The sequence below is a fragment of the Pelmatolapia mariae genome, linkage group LG17 (assembly GCF_036321145.2).
Source record: "Pelmatolapia mariae isolate MD_Pm_ZW linkage group LG17, Pm_UMD_F_2, whole genome shotgun sequence".
Taxonomy (NCBI): Eukaryota; Metazoa; Chordata; class Actinopteri; order Cichliformes; family Cichlidae; genus Pelmatolapia; species Pelmatolapia mariae.
This window is the reverse complement of record NC_086242.1, coordinates 3,768,747-3,788,623: the sequence shown is the minus strand read 5'-3', so window position 1 is coordinate 3,788,623 and position 19,877 is coordinate 3,768,747. Positions and strand designations below refer to the sequence as shown.

Genomic DNA, 19,877 nt, shown 5'->3' with positions numbered 1-19,877 from the left:
TACTGTCAGTGTAAAGGATGGAAATCAGCCAGGAAAACTCATGAAACATCTGCTCGAATTCAGTTGTGAATCCACACATCCACAAAGAGCAGGAGGTCAGCTGACCAACCAGTTCTGATATGTGGGGTGCACAGGGAAAAATTATCAATATGCTTTTTGTGACTTTTTTTTTTTTTGCTGGCACGTTGTGTGATTTTTCTAATGTGAAATATGTGCCAAGGCTCCAGAAAGTTGGGAAACACTTCTCTGCAATCTAGGGAAGAGACAATAGATATGTAATTTTCTTCAGATTCTAGCTGGGTATAATTAGAATTTTTGGTTTGCATCCATATCTACTGATATTATTTTATCATCATGTTAATATAGCGCAAGGTTCAATTAGCTTTGCACAGAAATAGAAACATCCTCCAAGAAGCTACTTTTTGCTTTCTTTAAGTACATTTCAGAACTTGTACATTTTTACTTTTACTTGAGTAAAGAAGTTGAATCAGTACTTCAACTTCTACTGGAATACTTTTTTTAACAGTAGTGTTTCTACTTCTACTTAAGTATAGACTGTCTGTACTTCTGCCAACTCTTATGAGGCCCAGCTTTTGATGCTGGAACTGCAACACTTTATTAGCAAATAAGGGAGCATAAAACCTTAAAGTGCCACTGTATACTGCTGGAAGAAATAGTCCTGGGAGCCCAGGGTAGCCTTTTAAGATATCAATGACCAAAGAAACGTAAGGATCAACTTAGTGCTTATAAAACCGCAGGCAGATCCACTAGTACTTTAAGTGGTATTGGGTTATGACACAGAACCCCAAATGCCTGATCAAGAGAAGAAACTTTTCCAGCTGTCAATGGATCAGTGCTTATAGAAAGAGGCACAATCCTGAAAACACTGCAGATCCCAGGAACAAGGAATAACTTACCACGCTGATGAACACAGCTCTGAAAGAGACCAGGTGAAACAGTTGAAAGGATAAATTTCTGTTGTGCCCAGGCTGGCATTCATCTTCGAAAAGATCAATTTTACAGATCAACTCCCCTCTAGTTTAAGAAGAATCTACACTTGTTTATGGATGCACTGTATCCAAGTTCCCTAGTTACAAGACTCAGGTTCCACCAAGACCAGACTAACTATTCTATGGTCCTGCTTGCAAGTACACTGCACTTAATAGATTAGATAAGCAGAAAATTGACTAGCACATTTTTACACTTCCATATGCAAGCCTGGAAATTTTCCACATTTGAGTCTAGATTCACACCTTTCAAGTGATAAAACAGTAGAGTCCCTTGGGATTGAGTTTTGCGCATAGCTGCTGTAAGCTTGTCATTCTGGCAAGACTGACGGCACTGTTTCCTCTGCTGATGATCTCTCCAGTTTTACAGGTCAGTAATGTGCCCAGATGTATAGAAATACACAGCTGAACAATGTTAAGTTTAAGCTTCCATAATTTTAGACTGTTTACCATGTGCAATGTATTCTGCTCTGCCACACTGAATATGTATACAACCTGCCTGAGCAATGGTGGACGCTATTGTCCTTTAGCAAAAGTTCCCACTGAATTGGACATCAAGTTCTAATTCAGTTATGGTTACAGTTAGTGTATACTTGGGTATCGTAGTCTCCATTGCAAGTATTTTTGTGTAGCATGTCTGTAAACTGTTCCTCGTTGGTCTGAGCTCACTCAAACTTGCTGTTAGAAGATAGCTTGTCTGAAAAGAAAGTCAAAAAGCTATGAGTATTGCCAACAAAAATGTTAGTAGGTACAGTAGAACCTACTGTTTAGAGCTCCATAAGACAAGACAATGCGCATTATTTGTTTTTAAATGAAATAATTGTGCATTTTTCCATTTCGTTCATTTATTGACTAAGTCAGTACTGTTGGACCAAAAAAAAAGAGGGGGAAGAAAAAAAAAAAAAAAAAAAAAAAAGTTAATTGATGGGAGTTTCCCCACTCCAGAACAGCATCTTCATCCTCAAATGTTGTTTGTCTACTAAAGCAGAATTTCATTAGGCCAAGAATGATTTTTAGGCTACTGAAACAGGAAGTGTAGTAAATGTCATTTGATGTAGAATTCTGGATGTGTTTTTAACTCTGTCCCACCCTGCTCAGCCCTCGATCTCTTCAGGGGCTAAAGAGAAAATACAGTTAGCTGCTGTTCATTCAACTCTGATTAACTTCACTCTAATTGCATACATCTGTAGAAGAAAGCTAACGTGATTCACCATGGCAGTGTAAAGAGTTTAAATTTAAATCCAGTAAACTGAGGTATGAACATATCAGTGTTGACCATATTCCTCATAGGATGGGAGGAGAAAGGGGTCATTATGTTTGCTCATAAAAGCTAATTAAACACTACGTGCACCCCAACTATCTGCACAAAGTTTTCCTGTTACTGACCGAGTTGAACTTAAATGTCTGAACTCCAGAAGGGGGTAAATCAAAAACAAAACCCTAGATTACCATCTCTGGGTTTAATGCCTACATTCTTGCAATTTTCAAGCAGATCAATAGGTTCTAGGGTGATATTTAACCCTAGAACACTATCACTGTAAACAGTAACACAATCACTAATGCCGGGTGATTTTTACCAGATATAAAATATGACCAACAAAAAGTACTTGTCATCAAAATATGACAAATCAGAGTGGTCCGCTTTTACTTTCAACTGTGCCATGTCTATCATAATGGGGAGGAGGGGAAAAAACAAAAAGAAAAAAAAAAAAAAAAAAAAAAAAAAGAAGGTCAACGTTACAGAAAAGCAGGAATTCAAGAATATTCTTATTGACACTGGAAAGCTGGTCTTTGATCCACCCATTCCTGGGACATTTGAGACTTCCCTGGTTAAGGCACAGTCTCCTCGACATGCCAACGGCTGCAGGAGAGAGAAATCATGTAAATGTATTTGCTTGGGTGTAGAAGGGAAGAAATAAAATGTTCTAGGGTTAAGCGGAAGTTTAAACTACCTTGAATCCATGTGTATGTAAAATGTTAATGCATCATTTTCCTGGTCAGGGAATCATTGGTACCAAACTGCCATTGTGTAGACTACTCAAGCAAGACAGACACCACAGCTGAAGTTTGTTGCAAATCAGTATATATTTGAATATGCATGTCCAATTTGTTGATTAACATTTAAAATGAGTATACAAGTATATTAAAAACACCCACACCCCTCCAAGAAAACAAAAACACAATTAAAAGATTATATATCCCAAGAACTACACCTAAAAGACTACAAATCACCACAATCACTAAAACAGTTGTCAATTTTTTTTCCAACTCCTGCAGCTACCTGGATTAGAGCAATGCTTTGTTGCTCATGTTGAAGTTTGTCTACTAAATCTCAGGTAAACTTTGGAAATGACTTTCAGCAAACCATAGAGTCTGCAATCAGATCTATGGTTTGCCAGTGTTCATCTAGCAGGCTTGTTCTCGTAGGGTCAGTAAGCATGAGGCACATTAGAATAAAATGGTGACTGAAGGTTTGCTTAAAAATTACAATGTTACAACATAAAAGCAATCCTTTGAGTATTCTATTTGTTAGACCCCCATCTAATCTTCTGCTTCAGCTGCTGCACCTCTTCTCTTAAGCATAGTCATCCTCAAATGGCCTTCATTCATCTCCTATAGGGGAGAATCTCATTAGGCCAAGAATAATTTTTGAACTACTGTAATAAGAAGTGTAGTAAATGTAGAACTCTGGATTTGTGTTCCTACCTCGGTCCCACCCTGTTCGGCCCCCCTTGGTCTTTTTGTGACCTAAAGGGGAGAGAAAAAATAAATAAAAAATTAGCAACTGTGAGCTCGCCTGTTAAACCTTTGTTTTTTGTTGTTCTTCTCTCCATACAGGTGATCAATGTGTTTTGTTTGTCCCCCGCCCCTTCACCATCTCCTCTCCTTCTCTCATTCTTTTTCCCTGGCCTATCCCCCAGTCATGTCTGTAACAACTGAAAATCAAATAAAATAAATACATAATTATAACAAAGGTCAAATGAACCAATATGGCAAGGCCATGATGATCCAATTGGTAAAGTAAATCTGCGTGGCATTTTTCTTGGCCTTCAGACAATTCTGATGGCTAAAGATCCAAACGGGACAGGCAAACAAAAACAACACACACCTTTGTTTCACACTACAGCACTTACCTTATATTTGATGAGCTTGAACAGATGATAGGACAGCGTGTCCTCTTTCATCAGCATAAGACTTGGTGCCACTTTCTGTTTCAGTCCACCTGAAGACAAAGGGGCCATATGCAGCAGTGATACAAGGTTCGGTTTCCCCGTCTAATGTTTGTAATCAGTTGTGAGGTTTTTACCAGTGTACAGACTGACTATCACTCCCACAATCACAGTTGTGATGAATCCAATGACAGAGAAGTAGAGGTAAGAAGGAGAGTGCCAGTTATGTGTCAGCAGATGTCTGGTGAGAGAAAAATGGCACTTAAGCTTTTGTCAGCACAACCACACAATAATGAACTACAAAGTTTCTGATCACACGATATATACCGCCACACTTACGTGGCACCATCTTGCACTTGAGCCATGGTAAATGAATTCATCTGTGTTGGAAGAGCAGTGGTCCAGTTGAGACTGCCAGGAATGGTGAAGTTACAACCCTCGGTGCTTAGTGACAGAGGTCGGGTCATCTCAGGGTCAGCGTAAGACAGCATGGATCCGAGGCTTACAAACAGGGAAGCAGCAAACCCAAATGCAAGACCAAACAAACCTCCCTGCAGACAGACCAGTAGCTACACAGTGAAGCTTCCATGTGGTTCACATCAGGGTAGAACTGAATTCAAATATTGTCTTCCTGTGACTTAACGGGACTGTCCATCTCGAGCCTAAATACACTTTATTTTGTGGATTTTTGCTGTGAAAGTTACTTAATTTCTTCTTTAATTCATGTGTCACTTGTAAATAGAGTGCCCTGTTGTTTAAAAGATACATACACCATGCCCTGAATTTTTAATAGACAAATCATCAATGTGATTTGTTGTCTGCAGTTCATGGGGATACCATTTAGCCTATTTGTAATCCAGATTCATTTCTCATGTTAAGGCAATATAATGAAATCAAAGCAAGAGTAAAAAGTCAAAGATGTACCGTGGAGTTGGCAAATGGACACAGGATACCCAACACAAACAGACCAAATATAGGACTTCCACTGACCCCACCGATGATGATTCTTGCCTGTGAGAGACATCTGAATTGAAACCTTAAATGCCACACAAACGTTAAAGATGTTCAAGTGTTTGGTAGGCCACATTTAAGATTTATGCATTTTCATGTTGTAACTTGTATCAGATTCTCACTACCTGAGCAAGTAGTCCCATAAGTGATGCCAAGCCAGCCATAGAAACACACAACACTCCGATACCACAACCTGCAACAACATCGTGTACCACTGACATTTTAATCATGAAGATTTATTAACCAATTCAGCTTTAGCCTCAGTCACATACTAGTGCTCAATGGACAGAGTTAACCATGTACTGTGAATAGATCAGGGACGTACTCAGTGCTCTGGAGATGTGAAGCAATTGTCTGTCAGTCAGTGTGACATTTGGCTTGATCAGGTCCTCTAGAGTCACTGCAGCCAGTGTGTTGATGATTGAAGAGACTGTGCTGAGTTTAATAAAAAGTTATTAAAATGTCTGCAGTCATGCACTTAACATTTGACAATCATTTAACTGATTGAACCAGCTAGGAAACAAGATGCATTAAGTACAGGATGAGGCCCAGCTTTTGATGCTGGGAACTGAAACACTTTATTAGCAAATAAAGGAGTATAAAACCTTAAAGTGCCACTGTATACTGCTGCAAGAAATAGTCCTGGGAGGCCAGGGTAGCCTTTCAGGATATCCATGACCAAATATGGCAGCAGCTATGAAGAAACAAAGATCAACTTAGTGCTTGTAAAACCACAGGCAGATCCACTAGTACTTTAAGGGGTATTAAGTTATGACACAGGACCTCAATACCTGATCAGAAAAAGAAACTTTTCCAGCTGTCCATGGATCACAGTCCTTATAGAAAGAGTAGAGGCACAATCCTGAAAACACTGCAGATCCCAGGAACAAAGAATAACTTACCACGCTGATGAACACAGCTCTGAAAGAGACCAGGTGAAACAGTTGAAAGGATAAATTTCCATTCTGGCCAGGCTGGCATTAAGAAAAATCTACACTTGTTTATGGATGCACTATATCCTGGTCCCCTTAGTCACAAGACTGAGGGTCCTTAAATCATACCAAGTCTAGACTTTGAGTATTCTAGGGTCCTGATTGCAAGTACACTGCACTTAATAGACTAGATAAGCAGAAAATTGACTAGCACATTTTTATACTTCTATATGCAAGCCTGGAAATCACATTTGAGTCTATCACTTAAAATGTGTGAATCTAAAGTAGTATTGTTTCAGTTACAAAATCCTCCCATCAAATTATGACTCACATTCTGGCATGAGTGATGCTCTTGCAGGAGTTGTATCTCTGAACCTGAGTCTGGCTAGTTCCACTGGCCATGATCCAGCCAAGTGTCCCACCGATGGCTATGGTCCAAAAAGTGTGTCGCCTCAGAGGGTTCAAGTCAAAACTGGGAAAACAGTATGCCCTATGAATCATCTAAAGTGAAGTGAAAATTGTGCAACTTTATTCATATTTAAAAACCAAAAAGTAACTACAGCCCCTAATGATTTCACGCAAATGCATCAATGACCCGTAACTACTAGACTACAGGTTATGAATAACAGCCCATAGAAACCTCCTTAAATGACCGTGATGATGGATGACTAAGAGCCTACACAGATATATCAATGGAGGTTTCCAGGAAAAGCTGGCCTGGTGGTTGTCACAAGACAACACTGTAGTGAAAAGGCAGAATAATATTTGCTCAGAAAATAAAGTTAATGTGATTTTTAAACCCCAGCATTGTAACATAATATTCAGCATATTTACCATCTATCCAAATAAGCCCGAGTAAGAGTAGATTAGAGTACGCTAATATGGTCAAACATGTCAGAAGTTGCTGCAGGGATGTCAAAGCCTTAACACTGCAGGAGACATGGGCCAAACCAGTCAAACTTCCTGTCTGTTAGTGTACAGTTTAATTATACGTTTAAATACATCTGCAAGTCCATCAATGGACCATCTTAAAATGTAAGAAATTGACCCACTTTGTTCTTATCTACTTTGGTCAGAGTCTCTGGTAGACCAGTTATGGCCCCTTGGCCTTATGTTTGACACCCCTGGGCTATTGACTCGTTTTGACTTATTCAATTTTTAGAACTGTTTAAAAAAAAAAAAAGAATAAAAAGTCTGCCTTTACCTGGACAATCAGTCCCTCTATTGGGCTTCAACCAGAGTTCTTTGGCTTATTTTCAGACAATAGTACAGAAGCAATTCGTTTCCAGAAGTTCAGTCTATCAACGTGCCTAGTTCAAGTACTATGATTTAAATCCAAGTAAAGAAAGCAGTGTCTTTTGTTGCACTCAGTTCCAACAGTGGGGCTCAAATACACAAGTACACTTAAGTTAAAATTTGAAATATACTTTAATTTACTGTACATTTCTATCATTTGAGTTAAGATGTTGCAAAATTGTACTCATCAATTTGCTAAAACAATTCCTCAGTATTGAGATGCAAGGGTTTGAATATGCAGGCTCTTAAAGTTACTTTACTTTCTTCCCTTATACTCACTCCAGAAAGTTCAGTCTTCCTCCTTGTTGTGAATTGGACAGAATAGAGACTCCTCCTTCTAAGAAGAGACACTTGAATATGACACACAGAAGGCCTGCTAACATTATTCCAACCTAGAAGATAAAATCGGATCATTACATCAAGCCATTTACCCCACTGCTACAACTAGAATTCAAGTTTAATTGTGATTTAGAATTAAAGCCAAATGTCCTGGCACTCGAAATGTACTCATTTGATATTCTTCCATGTAGGCTATGTAGCATTAACAGTAATTTTGTGTGCTGAAGCCTACCTGGAAAACATCTGTCCAAACCACTGCCTTCATTCCACCCTGCAATAATGAGCCCATTTAAATCCAGACAGCCAAAGCAAGAAACTGTTCAGTTTAAGGGAAATTTATAGCAGAGAGAGATGACTTTTGCAGCTTTTGTTGTTCCATACCAATGTGCAGTATGCGGTACAGACCATTCCTGTTACCACGATTACCACCCACAGATTCCAGCCAGTCACTGCAGAGAAGTGGGAAGATTTAAGATACTGGTCACTCAAGTACCCACAAGTTTACTTGTGCAGTAATGTTTCCTGAATCTGTCAGCTTTGGACTGAACATACCTTGATTTAATGCGAGGGCTGGAGCATAAATCACAAGTCCAGACAAGAGGAGCTGTGGTAAAAAAGGACAAATTGCCATCTGGTTACAGATATGTGGCCCTAGCCTAACAAGTCTTAAACTTGCTTACTGCCATACTCACTGTTTGAATAATAGCGAGGAATGTTACCAGCAGACGGGTTACTTTGTTATAACGCAGCTCCAGATACTTGGTAGAGAAGACAGTTACTCGTAAAGCATCCGGACTTTTTTTTTTTTTTTTTTTTTAAACAATAGCAGTAGTGGTGCATTTATTGTACCATAGAACAGTCAAACAAACAAAAAAAACAAAACAAAAACATTTTAATATTACACAATAGATCATAACTGGTTTAACCAGAAGCCAAATAAGCTGATATCTTCCCTTTAAATTATGGACGCGCTTCTGTTTATTGTACACAATCTGCAAAAAGCTACTACACTTACCTGAAAAGTGCTGGTAATGGGCAGCCTGTAGAAGACTGGGAGAAAGATCTCAGATGTGAACACCTGGGCCAGAAAATGCCCGAAGCAAGTATACCCTATGATGGCTCCATAGCGGTACACCTACAGACAAGCAGCGTTTCCAATTCAACAAACAGGAAAAGGAGCAAGACCATGACACACATGCAGGTTTATAAAGTTTTAACAATTCACACAGTCGGGCTAATGGAGTTGGTGCAGTAGACTTGAAATACTAACAGGAGTCCAACCCTGAATAAATGTTTTTACTACTGCATGGATGTCAAACTCATTTTTCATCGTGGGCCAAATGGACTGGACCAGTAGAACTACTGTCAGTGTGAAGACATTTAATGCACATTTCATCTGAAATATAAAAAGCATACTTCCAATAATACAGCTTGGAATATTTTATTAGCTAACAGAATGTTTTTACTGTAAACTCAAAGTCAAATTTCTATAGAACATTAATTAAGAAAAGAGCTTTTTGTAATTAGTTTTTCTGTTACTTAAATTTTGTATTAATTGCCACGAGGAAGGTTCTTATACTTATGAAAGTACAGTTTAAAGTCATAAATATTCGGGGGGAAAGTTAATCTCAGGAAAAAAATGAAAGTGCAATGAGAGAATTTGAATCTGAGGCCAATCCCGCCACATTACCTCCACTGGAACGGATATCAGCATGATGGACGACAGGACGCTGGCGGTCAGTGACAGGGAGACGGGCAAAGCGGTGAGTTCTCGATTTCCGGTTAAGAATTCCTGGGTATTTGGCTGCCTTCTTCCGATCCTAGCGTAGTATAAGCCGATGGATGCGGACACCAGCAGCATCAACACAAAAACTGCATAGTCTGCTATGTGCAACGACTCAGCTCTAATCAAGTCCTCACACATTTTGTTACAAGTCAGAGCAAAACTAACAATAACGCTAATTTACTAAAACTATAACGGCAGATAGGCCTTTACAAATCACTGCGAACCCTGCTCTCCATGACGCACAAACTCGCTATGTGTCCAAGCTCTTCAGCTTATATACTCCTAAACACCTATAGTTATGTTCGTTGTTAGCCACAACCTCCACAGGTGACGCTGATTAAGACTCCTCACCTGGGGGCCGTGCACTGATTGGAAACAGGCGGGTGCCCGCTAACATTTCAGGGCATATGGAGAGCCCTCAGTGCCAAACATAGCCACTTGTTCTTTTTCTTTTTTTCGCTCCCATTTTTTTTTCCCAGACAGGTTGCGAACATGGCTAATATGGCTTTCGGCAAATGTAACCATGATATAATCTCAAATGTCATATGATATGAGACGACCTGTCCAGGGCGTACCCTGACCCCTTCCCAATCACAAGAATGTGACTAAAATTTTTATATCAGGGCCTAGGCCCTGTTACATTCTTTCAAAGGGTGTGATTGGCTGGTTTAATAAAGTGTTCAACTATTAAATAAATAATCCAATTTTTCCAAATACTTTCACGCAGTCACAGCAGATGGCCGTCCCTCCCTGAGCCTGCCGGAGGTTTCTTCCTGTTAAAGGGCAGTTTTTCCTTCCCACTGTCACCAAAGTGCTTGCTCATAGGGGGTCATATGATTGTTGGGTTTTTCTCTGTATGTATTATTGTAGGGTCTACCTTAAAATATAAAGCGCCTGGAGGTGACTGTTGTGATTTGTCACCTTTATTTTTGTTTAAAGAAAATTGAACTGAATTGAATTGAACAGTAAGCTATTTCTGCAGGTTAGTGTCTCAAACTGAACACAGCAAGTTTTGCAGTAATTTTTTGGCAAACATTTACAAGTTCTTGATCTTCCGAACAAACATTTATCTCCTATATTTTAGGATAATAATTAACACTTATAAACTCCAATAAACACAGCAAGACATTCAGTGTAAATGCCTGACAAAACAAACAAAAAAAACAAAACAACTATCTACTGGTCGTGTAAGGTGAAGGTTTCTGAGGCCCCAAGCTTCCTAATGCACACTGAGGTAAACTGGACTCGTTGAAACTACCTGGGGTGACCTAGAATGTGATGATGATTGAATGTGTCCTGTCCTGTGGAAGTGGGCGGATTTGTGATTCAGGTCACTGAGGAAATGCGTGTACAAAGTAAGGCTGCATTCAAACAACATCTGCTTTGGGAAGACCATAAATTAACTGCTTTGGTTTTTTACTTCATCTTCCTGCACTTGCTCCTACAGGTGTAAGATGTGAGCCTCATCTTGGTGACTCCCATTTGGACCAAAATTATATAGCCAGTTGCATTTTTCACATAAGGACACCTCTGGGATCTCCTGGTCTAACAACACTCAGTCAAAGGCACTTGGGACACTTATCTTGGGACAAATATGTTACCATATTTACATATATATTAAGCAGAACTTAATCTAGCAACTGAGGCTACAACCACTTTAAAAATATTTTTAATAAGATTACAATAGAAGTGGGAATTTAATAATGTTTTATAAGCAGTCGCACTACTGGCCACCACAAAAAATGCAGGTTTAATGCACCTACACACATTTAATTCACTTTTAAGACCTAAATGCCACGTCCATTCAGAAGAAGGGAAGAAGTAAGCAGGGTAGCCTCTGCAGAACTGCATGCACATTGGACATGGGGCTCTGCCTTATGGGCCACGTGGCACGGTGCATCTCTAGAAAAGATTTGCAGGGTCTTTGTCAAACCCATCAGCTTTCATCAGGTTGGAATATGGCATTTTGCAGTTAATTTGATGAATTTTCACTGGGCTCTGCTGTAGCCCAGGAAGACAGAGCTCGAAACATATCAGCGCCCATCAGTCTCGTAATCAGCATGGCATATTGGCACAATAGTAACATTTTCCACCAAGACTATGAAGATAGTTATTTTGCTCCGATGACACACAAGGGATCACACTGGAGAGAACCAGGCTGAGAACCTAGCTGTCTTTTCATGCCTCAGGAGCAATTCAAAAATACAGACTCTAATCAATTTAATTACATGTAATTTTATTACATAACAATATGTTAACTTTAATGGAATCTGATTACATGAAAAAATGATTTAAAAACTTAATTACTTGAATAAATAAACCTTTGATTTTTATATATTTCTGTGGCATTATTTAAAATTATTGCTTCATATTTATTGCTGATTGATCAGTACATAATAACTATGGCACAATTTAAATTCAAACAAGTGCTATTGTGCATTTGCAGAAAGTCCCACCATAATTCCTCTTCCACATTGTATTTCCTGTATAAGATCATAGAGAAACAAAGAAGCTTATACTTTAAAAAAGCAGCTACATTCTTAGGTGGAAACACTGCTTTGTGGCAAATCCAGCTCAACATCACAGAAAGCAGGATTAGGATTGCCAAATGTCTTCTTCCTGTCCTTTTTCAGATCAAGCTTTCTTTTTCGTCTCATGGCCTAAAAAATGGAAAAACAAGGCAGAAACTCAGTAAGTTAACCTGTCATATATGACATTCGCTTACTGAAACAGTACTTACTCTGTCTTTGATAAATTTAAACAAGTAGTAAAGACTTGTGTCTTCTTTCGTCAGCCTGAGCCTGGATTCTACATTCAGCTCCCGACCTCCTGAAATGTTCAATAACAACACACAAAAAGCATCAATAACCTCCTTAGAGGACAGCGTTAACCATAGTGACCTGAATGAAAATGTTATTTACCTGTCAACACGCTGACTATCAGACCCACACTTATAGTTATTATAGTTCCAATTGGACTGAAGTAAAGGTAGGAGACTGAGTACCAGTCTGCCAGCGCAGGCCTGCTGATGGGAGTCGTGAAACCAGAAGTGAAATCTTGCTCATACCATCAAAAGAACAATTGTCATCAAGATTTCTAATGTCTACTCATCAGTGTGCTAATAAAATTATAAATGTTCATCCAGGGCATTAAAAAAAAGTTACTTTATGGATCTTTTCTATTAGCTACACTTACTTGCTGTTGATAGGTACTGGGGCTGTTGTTGTGGAGTTCTGCAATGTTGGGACATGAGTGGAGGTCCAGCTGAAGCTGTCCGTCATTGTAAAGTTACAGCCTTCAGTGGTCAGTGACAGAGGCCGACTCATTTCAGGGGGAGGAGGGTATATCTGAGCTCCGATGGCCACCCAGAGAGACACAGCCAGCCCCAACACAACACCTGACAAAGCTCCCTGAAAAACATTTTAATGAGTGCAACATGAAAAAGTGTACAGTTCCATAGAAAAAGATACAAAGGATATGCAAAAGTTTTAAAGGGACGATTAAAGATGAAGCCTTATTAAATAACAGGGATATACGTAGTATGAAGGTAGATAAAGTACCGTGGTTTTTTTAGCCTCTGTTGCTCTCAATTCAACTTTTTTGAGACGTGTTGCTGCTGCCAAATTCAAAATGAGCTGTTATTTTTTAAGAAATGGCACATTTTCTGGGTCTCTGTGGTCTAATGTGACTAAAATATTGACTAAGGAGCTTTGCAAATCATTTTTTCCTGAATCATTTTTTTTATCTGAATGTTTATTGACAGCCTTTTTTCGAATTAGGTGTAACAGGGATATACTTACTTTTGACGTGGCAAATGGACAGAGAATCCCCAAAGTGAACAGTCCAAGTAAAGGACCTCCAATGACCCCGAATATACTGATGACTGCCTGTTTAGAGGAAAGCACATACCAGCTAAGCTGCAGACGGCATATTCTATCATTAACAAATGCATAGATCCTGTAATAGTTTTCCTTTTTTGATTAACTAAACCATGGAGTTTACACACTGACAGATTTGTACCTGGAAGATCGGTCCTAGAAGTGAGGCCAACCCAGCCATCCCAATGCATAAAACTCCATACAGGAGGCCTGCAAACAATAATGGTAAAATATTGGGCGTTCATTTGTTAATAATTTTTCATAATTGCTTTTTAGCAATGGCAGTCTTAAACTGAACACAATGATTATCTACTTACTCGTTCCTTTTGAGATCCAGGCCAGTTGTCTCTCTGACATGCTGGCATATGGTTTGATTAGGTCTTCCACTGTCACTGCAGCCAGTGCATTGATGCTAGAAGAGACTGTGCTATGGGTTGAAATAGTAGGAAACCCGAGAACAGTCGAGTCAAAAACGAGGCATGATACAACTAACCTGCCTTTTAGATAGCAATCACAGCGTTATACTGCAAGCTGCTACAGTAAACACACTAAATTCTCATTGTGTACTTAATCTGTTGAAAGTATTATCTTAAATATTCAATAACCTTAAAGATCCACTAAATGCCGCTGCCACAAACAGACCAGGAAGGCCAGGATAGTCTCCCAAGACGTCCATCACCAAATAAGGCATCAACTACAGAGGAACAGTGAGACTGGGTTAATGGATCAAGAGGGCCAGAGAGTAATACTTTATACAAACTACTGATAATAATGATATTAAACTGTCAGTTCAATAGTATTCACACAGTTAAGTAATTAAGTAGCTACTATTTACTATTGATTAGTAATATTCAAATTTTTGTTACTTTGTAACTTTTGTTACTTTTGTAAGGTTTTATCACTGATAAGACACACACTCATGATTTCAAGTACTGTTTATTCAAAGATGAGAGTGTCTCAAAGATTAACACAGGGTGTACTATGGCACTGGTGCCATTACACATTTTTCATAACAATAGTGAGTCTAACTATCAAATGTTGATATAAGGGCCTTGGTTAGGACATTTTCATATTACAGTTTAATGAAGTGAATTCTCAGTCTTGAGACACTCCTTGTTTCTTTATATGCTGCTGGGAAAAATGGGAAATGGGTGCAAATTCTAATGAATAAAAGTCAATATTTAATATGACCAAATTTATTCTTCAACTGCCTGAACTCTCCCTCTTGCTTGTTTTTTTTTAAGTAGTCTTCAGGAGTACTTCTCCTGGCTTCTTGAGAAACATTCAAAGCACTTCTGTGGATGCGTGCTGCCTTTTGCTGATCCCACACTGCTTCAATAATGCTGAGGTCAATCCATGACATCCATGACTAACAGTGTTCCATTGTGGCTTTTCTATTCAGGTATGCTTTTATTAAATTGTCATGCTGAAAAATGAAGCTATTTCTAATCCATTCTAAATTTTGCACTACTGGCTAAACCGCAGCCATAAACCATGACTGTAGTTTTTTATAGTTTATTAGGCCTACCACTTTTTTGTCATCTATTTGTCCAGTTTCCCAGTTTCCACCCAAAAGAGCACACTGCACACCATGCTGAGATGAAGTTTCTGACTAGTAGCTCTTTGGAAATCACCTTGTTTGTTGAAAAATACTATTTTATGCCTGACAAACTGTGTTAGTTTTGGGATTAAGCTAAAGAAACTAGGAAAATGATGTGTTTTTGGCACAAATTTCTGGTAATAGAGTGCCTAAAGATATCGTTTAAAATGGGTTCTTACTGGTTTATTTCTCAAATTAGGTGCCTTGATGCTTGTTGGGGCAGTTATATAAGAACTATAAGAAGAAATATGAGGTAAACTTTCTATCATGCGTGAGTGTGTGTATGTAATTTGTTACAGTGTAACTCTCAGCTATGTCATACCTGATCAAGTGCAGAAAGCAGTCCAGATGTCCAGGGGTCGCAGCTTTTATAGATTGAGTAAAGACACATTCCCGCAAACACTGCACACAACAGTATCAACCACAGACCTAACAGGTTGATGAACAAAGAACTGAAGAAGAAAACGGAAAATAAATGTACTTACATTCATTTATTTATATAAAATATATATATATATATATATATATATATATATATATATATATATTTTTTTTTTTTTTTTTTTTTTTTTTTTAATATAGCGCCAAATTACAACAACAGTTGCCTCAAAACACTTTATACTGTAAATACAATATACAATAATACATACAGAGAAAAACCCAACAATCATATGACCCCTTATGAGCAAGCGCTTTGGCAACAGTGGGAAGGAAAAACTCCCTTTTAACAGGAAGAAACCTCCAGCAGAACCAGGCTCAGGGAGGGGCGGGGCCATCTGCTGCGACCGGTTTGGGTGAGGGGAGGAAGACAGGATAAAGACATGCTGTGGAGGAGAGCCAGATTAATAATAACTAATAATTAAAGGCAGACAGGTATATGAACATAATGTGACTACAAAAGGTAACTGAAGAAGAAACACTAGACCTACTGCAGCATAGGAAGGATTCGGGGCAACCTGATTCAGCCCTGACTATGTGCTTTATGAAGAAGGAAAGCTTTAAGCCTAATCTTAAAAGTACAGAGGATGCCTGTCTCCTGAATCCACACTGGAAGCTGGGTGCACAGAAGAGGAGCCTGAAAGCTGAAAGCTCTGCCTTCCTTTCTTTTAAATATGGATGAATTTCTATATTAGTCTCTGCAGTGTAACATTCTAAGTATGACTGACCACTAACTGGCATTTTTAAAGGCAAGCTTTTTGTTGAGAAGCCCCCACCACCACCACCACCATACATACATCGTACAGTAAAACAAGACTCACAGTCTAGCGTGAGCGATGCTCTTGCAGGAGATGTATCTCTGAACCTGCGACTGGTTGGTCCCATATATACTGGTCCACAGAAATGTCCCTCCAATGGCAACAGTCCAAAAAGTGTGTCTTCTCAGAGGGTTTGTATCAAAGCTGATGAGACATAAAAAGGGAGAAACTTGAGTTTATTGATTGTTTCTGAATTCAAGAGGCTGGTTAGCTAATCTCCAATGTGCACCATTCACAAAAATGTGCTTTAAAGGAGTTTACAACACGTGAAATCACAAGCAGAACACTAGGAATGCTCCACAGTATGAGACATTATATTTCCACACAACTGCTACAGTGCTTAGCCGCATTTGTGGAAAGAATTGTTCTTATTGCTGTGTATGTAAATTGTTGTTGATTTAGTGATAATATACTGAGTCAACCCATAGCATGAGAACTGTCACTGTAAATTATTGTTACTGTTCCTCTTCTGCCGACAGTCGACTCTTTTCCTGCTGCTAAATTGAACGTTCGTTTTAATGTTTTGGTGAATACTCACTCCCAGAAGTTGATTCTCCCTCCGTGTTGTGAATCTGAAAAGATGTTGATGACTCCACCTTGTAGGATCACAGATGCGATGATGACAGACAGGAAACCTGCGATCATTACACCAAGCTGGAGGAAAAAAAATACCACTTTTAGTTTGCTTATTGAATGTTGATGGAAATGGTGATAAAAACTAGTGTTTGACTTGTAAACAAGAGCAGAAAATGCTGGTGTTTTGAATGAAGTGTGGCTAAACAAGGATTCATATCTTGCTGATGTGGTGTGCAGTTACTATTTATGAAACACCAGTGTACATTATTGTCTCTCCAACCACAAGCAGCATGAGGCATAACGGGTGAGCTCTGATTTAGTCAGTACCACACCAACCACCTGGTGTGTTATTATTTCCCCCGAGGAGCCTACCTGAAACACGTCTGTCCACACCACTGCCTTTAGACCACCCTGTAACAATGCAGACCAAAGTCAGATTTCACAAAGGGCCGCTGTATATTTTTATTTGGTGGTATGACTCTTTTCTTGGACCTTCAAGAACCAAATAGGCACCAATAACTGCAGATATGATACTGATTACAATTATTGAGTCAGACATTGCATTAAAAGGTAGAAGGTTGAAAAACTTCCACATGTGCATGAGTCTAGGGAAGCTTAAGTAGTGCACACTTTCTGAGGTTTCCTAGGTGTGTAGAAGTGTATCATCATGATGACACTGAGATCCTCTGATCAATGGTGATCAGGGCTGAGCTTGACTTTGTGGCCTGCCTGAATGAACCCATTTTGTCATTATTTAATCATTCTTGTCAAAATGCATTTAAAAAATTGGGGATCGCAGAATTCATTCAAGCAAATTGTGTTACATACCAGTGTGCAGTAAAATGTACAGACCACTCCCGTGGAAATGACCGCACCCCACAGATTCATCCCGGTCACTGAGGAATGAACCACTGGTCAGTCAACTGGATAAAACCGAGTACCCGTAAGTGCCCTCGTGCAGGAATGTTTTATGAATGTGACCACTGTGTTGGACCGCAAGCAAACATACCTTGGTTTAAAGCAAGAGCTGGAACATAAATGACAATTCCACTGTAGAGGATCTGTCACAGAAGAAAAAAGTTCCCCGAGTGACTGATATGTGGTTTTACCTACACAGGTCAAAACCCTGTAATTATGTGTAGACAGGCCTCTTACTCACTGTTTGGACAATGAACAGCAGTGTGCCCAGCAGACGGGTTGCTCTGTTAAAACGCAGCTCCAGATACTTCATAGTGACAGAAGTAGAGAGACAAGATAAAAGTATGAGTAAGGTGATGCATTTCTATCAAATCATAAAAGATTTTCGTCTCATGTTCACAAATTAATCAGCGCCTTAAAGTTGAACCCAATCACTCCCTTTACTCCTCTTTGGTTTGAATCTATCGATAATCTGTTTTTCATCTCCATGCACCATAGTTCATGACATAAAGTGAGACAAAAGCAACATTGGAAACTTGAAAACCACACACCATAATGTTTAGTAGCCGGGGCGCTCTTTACAAACCACTTTAGACTTTCTTTGACTTTTACCAAGTTACTTGGCCATATTGTATTTTATCTATCTCAGTCCACAAAAACGACGTGCTCTTTATTATTTCAGTGTCATTCTTGTTTTGTTTTTTACCAAGCCTAACACAGGCCTTTTATTTGCACAGTAGTGCAACGGTGATCAAATGTCTGTGTCCCTTTCTCGATAACTGTTCAAAATTATCTTTCACATGTAGACATTTCATTCCTGTATAAACAGAGTCTGGTGGAATTGCAAAACAGAAATCAGACGATCCACACAGCACAGCACTGAAAAAAGGGGAAGAAAAAGTACTATTACCTCAAAAGTGCTGGTGATTTCCAGCTTGTAGAAGATGGGGAGGAAGACCTCAGATGTGATCAGCATCGCCATTAAATAGGAGAGACCGTAAAATCCGATATTGGCTCCGTATTGGTAAACCTACAGAGGGATTGTATGAATTATTGTAGCTATTAAAAAAAAGAAAGTCCAGCCTTGCTTCCATTCAATAACTGTCACATTTTGGATTTGTCCCTTGTGAATCTGCGTTTTACCTTACCTCAGCTGGAAAGGACAGCACTGTGATGGCTGACATGAAGCTGGCGGTCAAGGACAGGGAGACGGGCAGAGCTGTCAGCTTGCGGCCCCCAGTTAAAAAGTTCCCGGGGTTTCTCCGGCTCCTGTCCACCCAGGCGTAGTAGATCCCCACAGCAGCAGACACCACCAGCATGAGAGCGAACACCACATAGTCCGCCAATGCGAAGGAGGTAACTGCCATTTTAGTCAAAGTTGGAAACAAAGCTTTGAGATTTATTCAGAAAGTTATTCAAACCTCGCCCATGTGTAGAAGTCCTGGCACATCACCTTCTCACTCAACACTGAGCTGAGAGCAAAATCACACCACTACCCTGTGGGTGTGTGTGAGGGAGGCAGGGAGGGAGAGAGACAGGTGGATATAGAGAGAGAGTTAGTTCCAGGGAAGTGCAGTAGGTGCAATATATGAAAAATCCACAGGCCAGCAAATATTTGTGATATCAAGTCTTCGTGACCGCAGTAAGTAAGTGTTTTTTATCAACCCCATGCTTGTGTTTCAAGAGGTTTTTTGGAGAAAACTGTGTGTTTTTGACACTGTTTTTGCCTTTTTATACTTCCATTTGCAGAAATACACACTTAAAAAAATGATCATGCCACTAACACAAGAAAATGATTTTTTAATTAAAAATCTATTGCAGTGTGTCATAGAGACAATCATTTATTATTTTTATCTTGCTCCTCATTGTTGCTGTTTCAGTATAAGAAAAAAGCCCCTCTTCAAATCATACTAAAAACACTACTGTCCACCAATGTAACAATAACTGGAGCTAGCAGAGCGTATCTTTTTGAGCGTGTCTGAAGAGTGTGTGGTAGTTTTGATAAGGGATACACGGCTCAGAATTCAGCAAAGCAGATAAAAAGAGGGAAGGGACTTGAGAAGTTGTGTAAAGTATGATTTTACTGGCAGTTTTGAGAATGTGGAGTA

The 19,877-nt window shown here is 39.3% G+C and overlaps 2 protein-coding genes across 2 annotated transcripts; both read right to left on the bottom strand.

Annotated features, from left to right (window-relative positions):
• Positions 1-3,548: 3,548 nt before the first annotated feature.
• Positions 3,549-9,679, bottom strand: LOC134615878 (sodium-coupled monocarboxylate transporter 1-like). The gene is made up of 18 exons (XM_063460566.1): positions 9,446-9,679; positions 8,771-8,890; positions 8,448-8,513; positions 8,308-8,359; positions 8,137-8,204; positions 7,988-8,026; positions 7,696-7,808; positions 6,452-6,592; positions 5,980-6,109; positions 5,794-5,882; positions 5,514-5,623; positions 5,314-5,381; positions 5,102-5,188; positions 4,517-4,728; positions 4,315-4,418; positions 4,142-4,230; positions 3,714-3,755; positions 3,549-3,620 (listed from the first exon to the last, which is right to left on the bottom strand). Exons 1-18 carry the CDS (start codon positions 9,677-9,679, stop codon positions 3,549-3,551), a joined length of 1,836 nt encoding a protein of 611 aa, XP_063316636.1.
• A 2,402-nt stretch (positions 9,680-12,081) lies between these two features.
• On the bottom strand, positions 12,082-19,136 carry slc5a8 (solute carrier family 5 member 8). Its single transcript, XM_063460565.1, has 17 exons — positions 18,918-19,136; positions 18,680-18,799; positions 18,011-18,076; positions 17,861-17,912; positions 17,680-17,747; positions 17,224-17,262; positions 16,814-16,929; positions 16,279-16,419; positions 15,342-15,471; positions 14,025-14,113; positions 13,737-13,846; positions 13,562-13,629; positions 13,342-13,428; positions 12,737-12,951; positions 12,463-12,566; positions 12,282-12,370; positions 12,082-12,201 (listed from the first exon to the last, which is right to left on the bottom strand). Exons 1-17 carry the CDS (start codon positions 19,134-19,136, stop codon positions 12,082-12,084), a joined length of 1,833 nt encoding a protein of 610 aa, XP_063316635.1.
• Positions 19,137-19,877: the final 741 nt, after the last annotated feature.

Coding starts and splice junctions, on each gene's coding strand:
- slc5a8 (XM_063460565.1), bottom strand. CDS start 19,136: ATGGCAGTTACCTCCTTCGCATTGGCGGACTATGTGGTGTTCGCTCTC. Junction 17,913..18,010: donor TGCTGTTCATTGTCCAAACA/GTGAGTAAGAGG, acceptor CTTCTGTGACAG/ATCCTCTACAGTGGAATTGT. Junction 13,630..13,736: donor CTGGATCTCAAAAGGAACGA/GTAAGTAGATAA, acceptor TATTGTTTGCAG/GCCTCCTGTATGGAGTTTTA.
- LOC134615878 (XM_063460566.1), bottom strand. CDS start 9,679: ATGTGTGAGGACTTGATTAGAGCTGAGTCGTTGCACATAGCAGACTAT. Junction 5,624..5,793: donor GTATACAGTGGCACTTTAAG/GTTTTATACTCC, acceptor TATTAAACTCAG/CACAGTCTCTTCAATCATCA. Junction 4,231..4,314: donor GATAGTCAGTCTGTACACTG/GTAAAAACCTCA, acceptor CTTTGTCTTCAG/GTGGACTGAAACAGAAAGTG.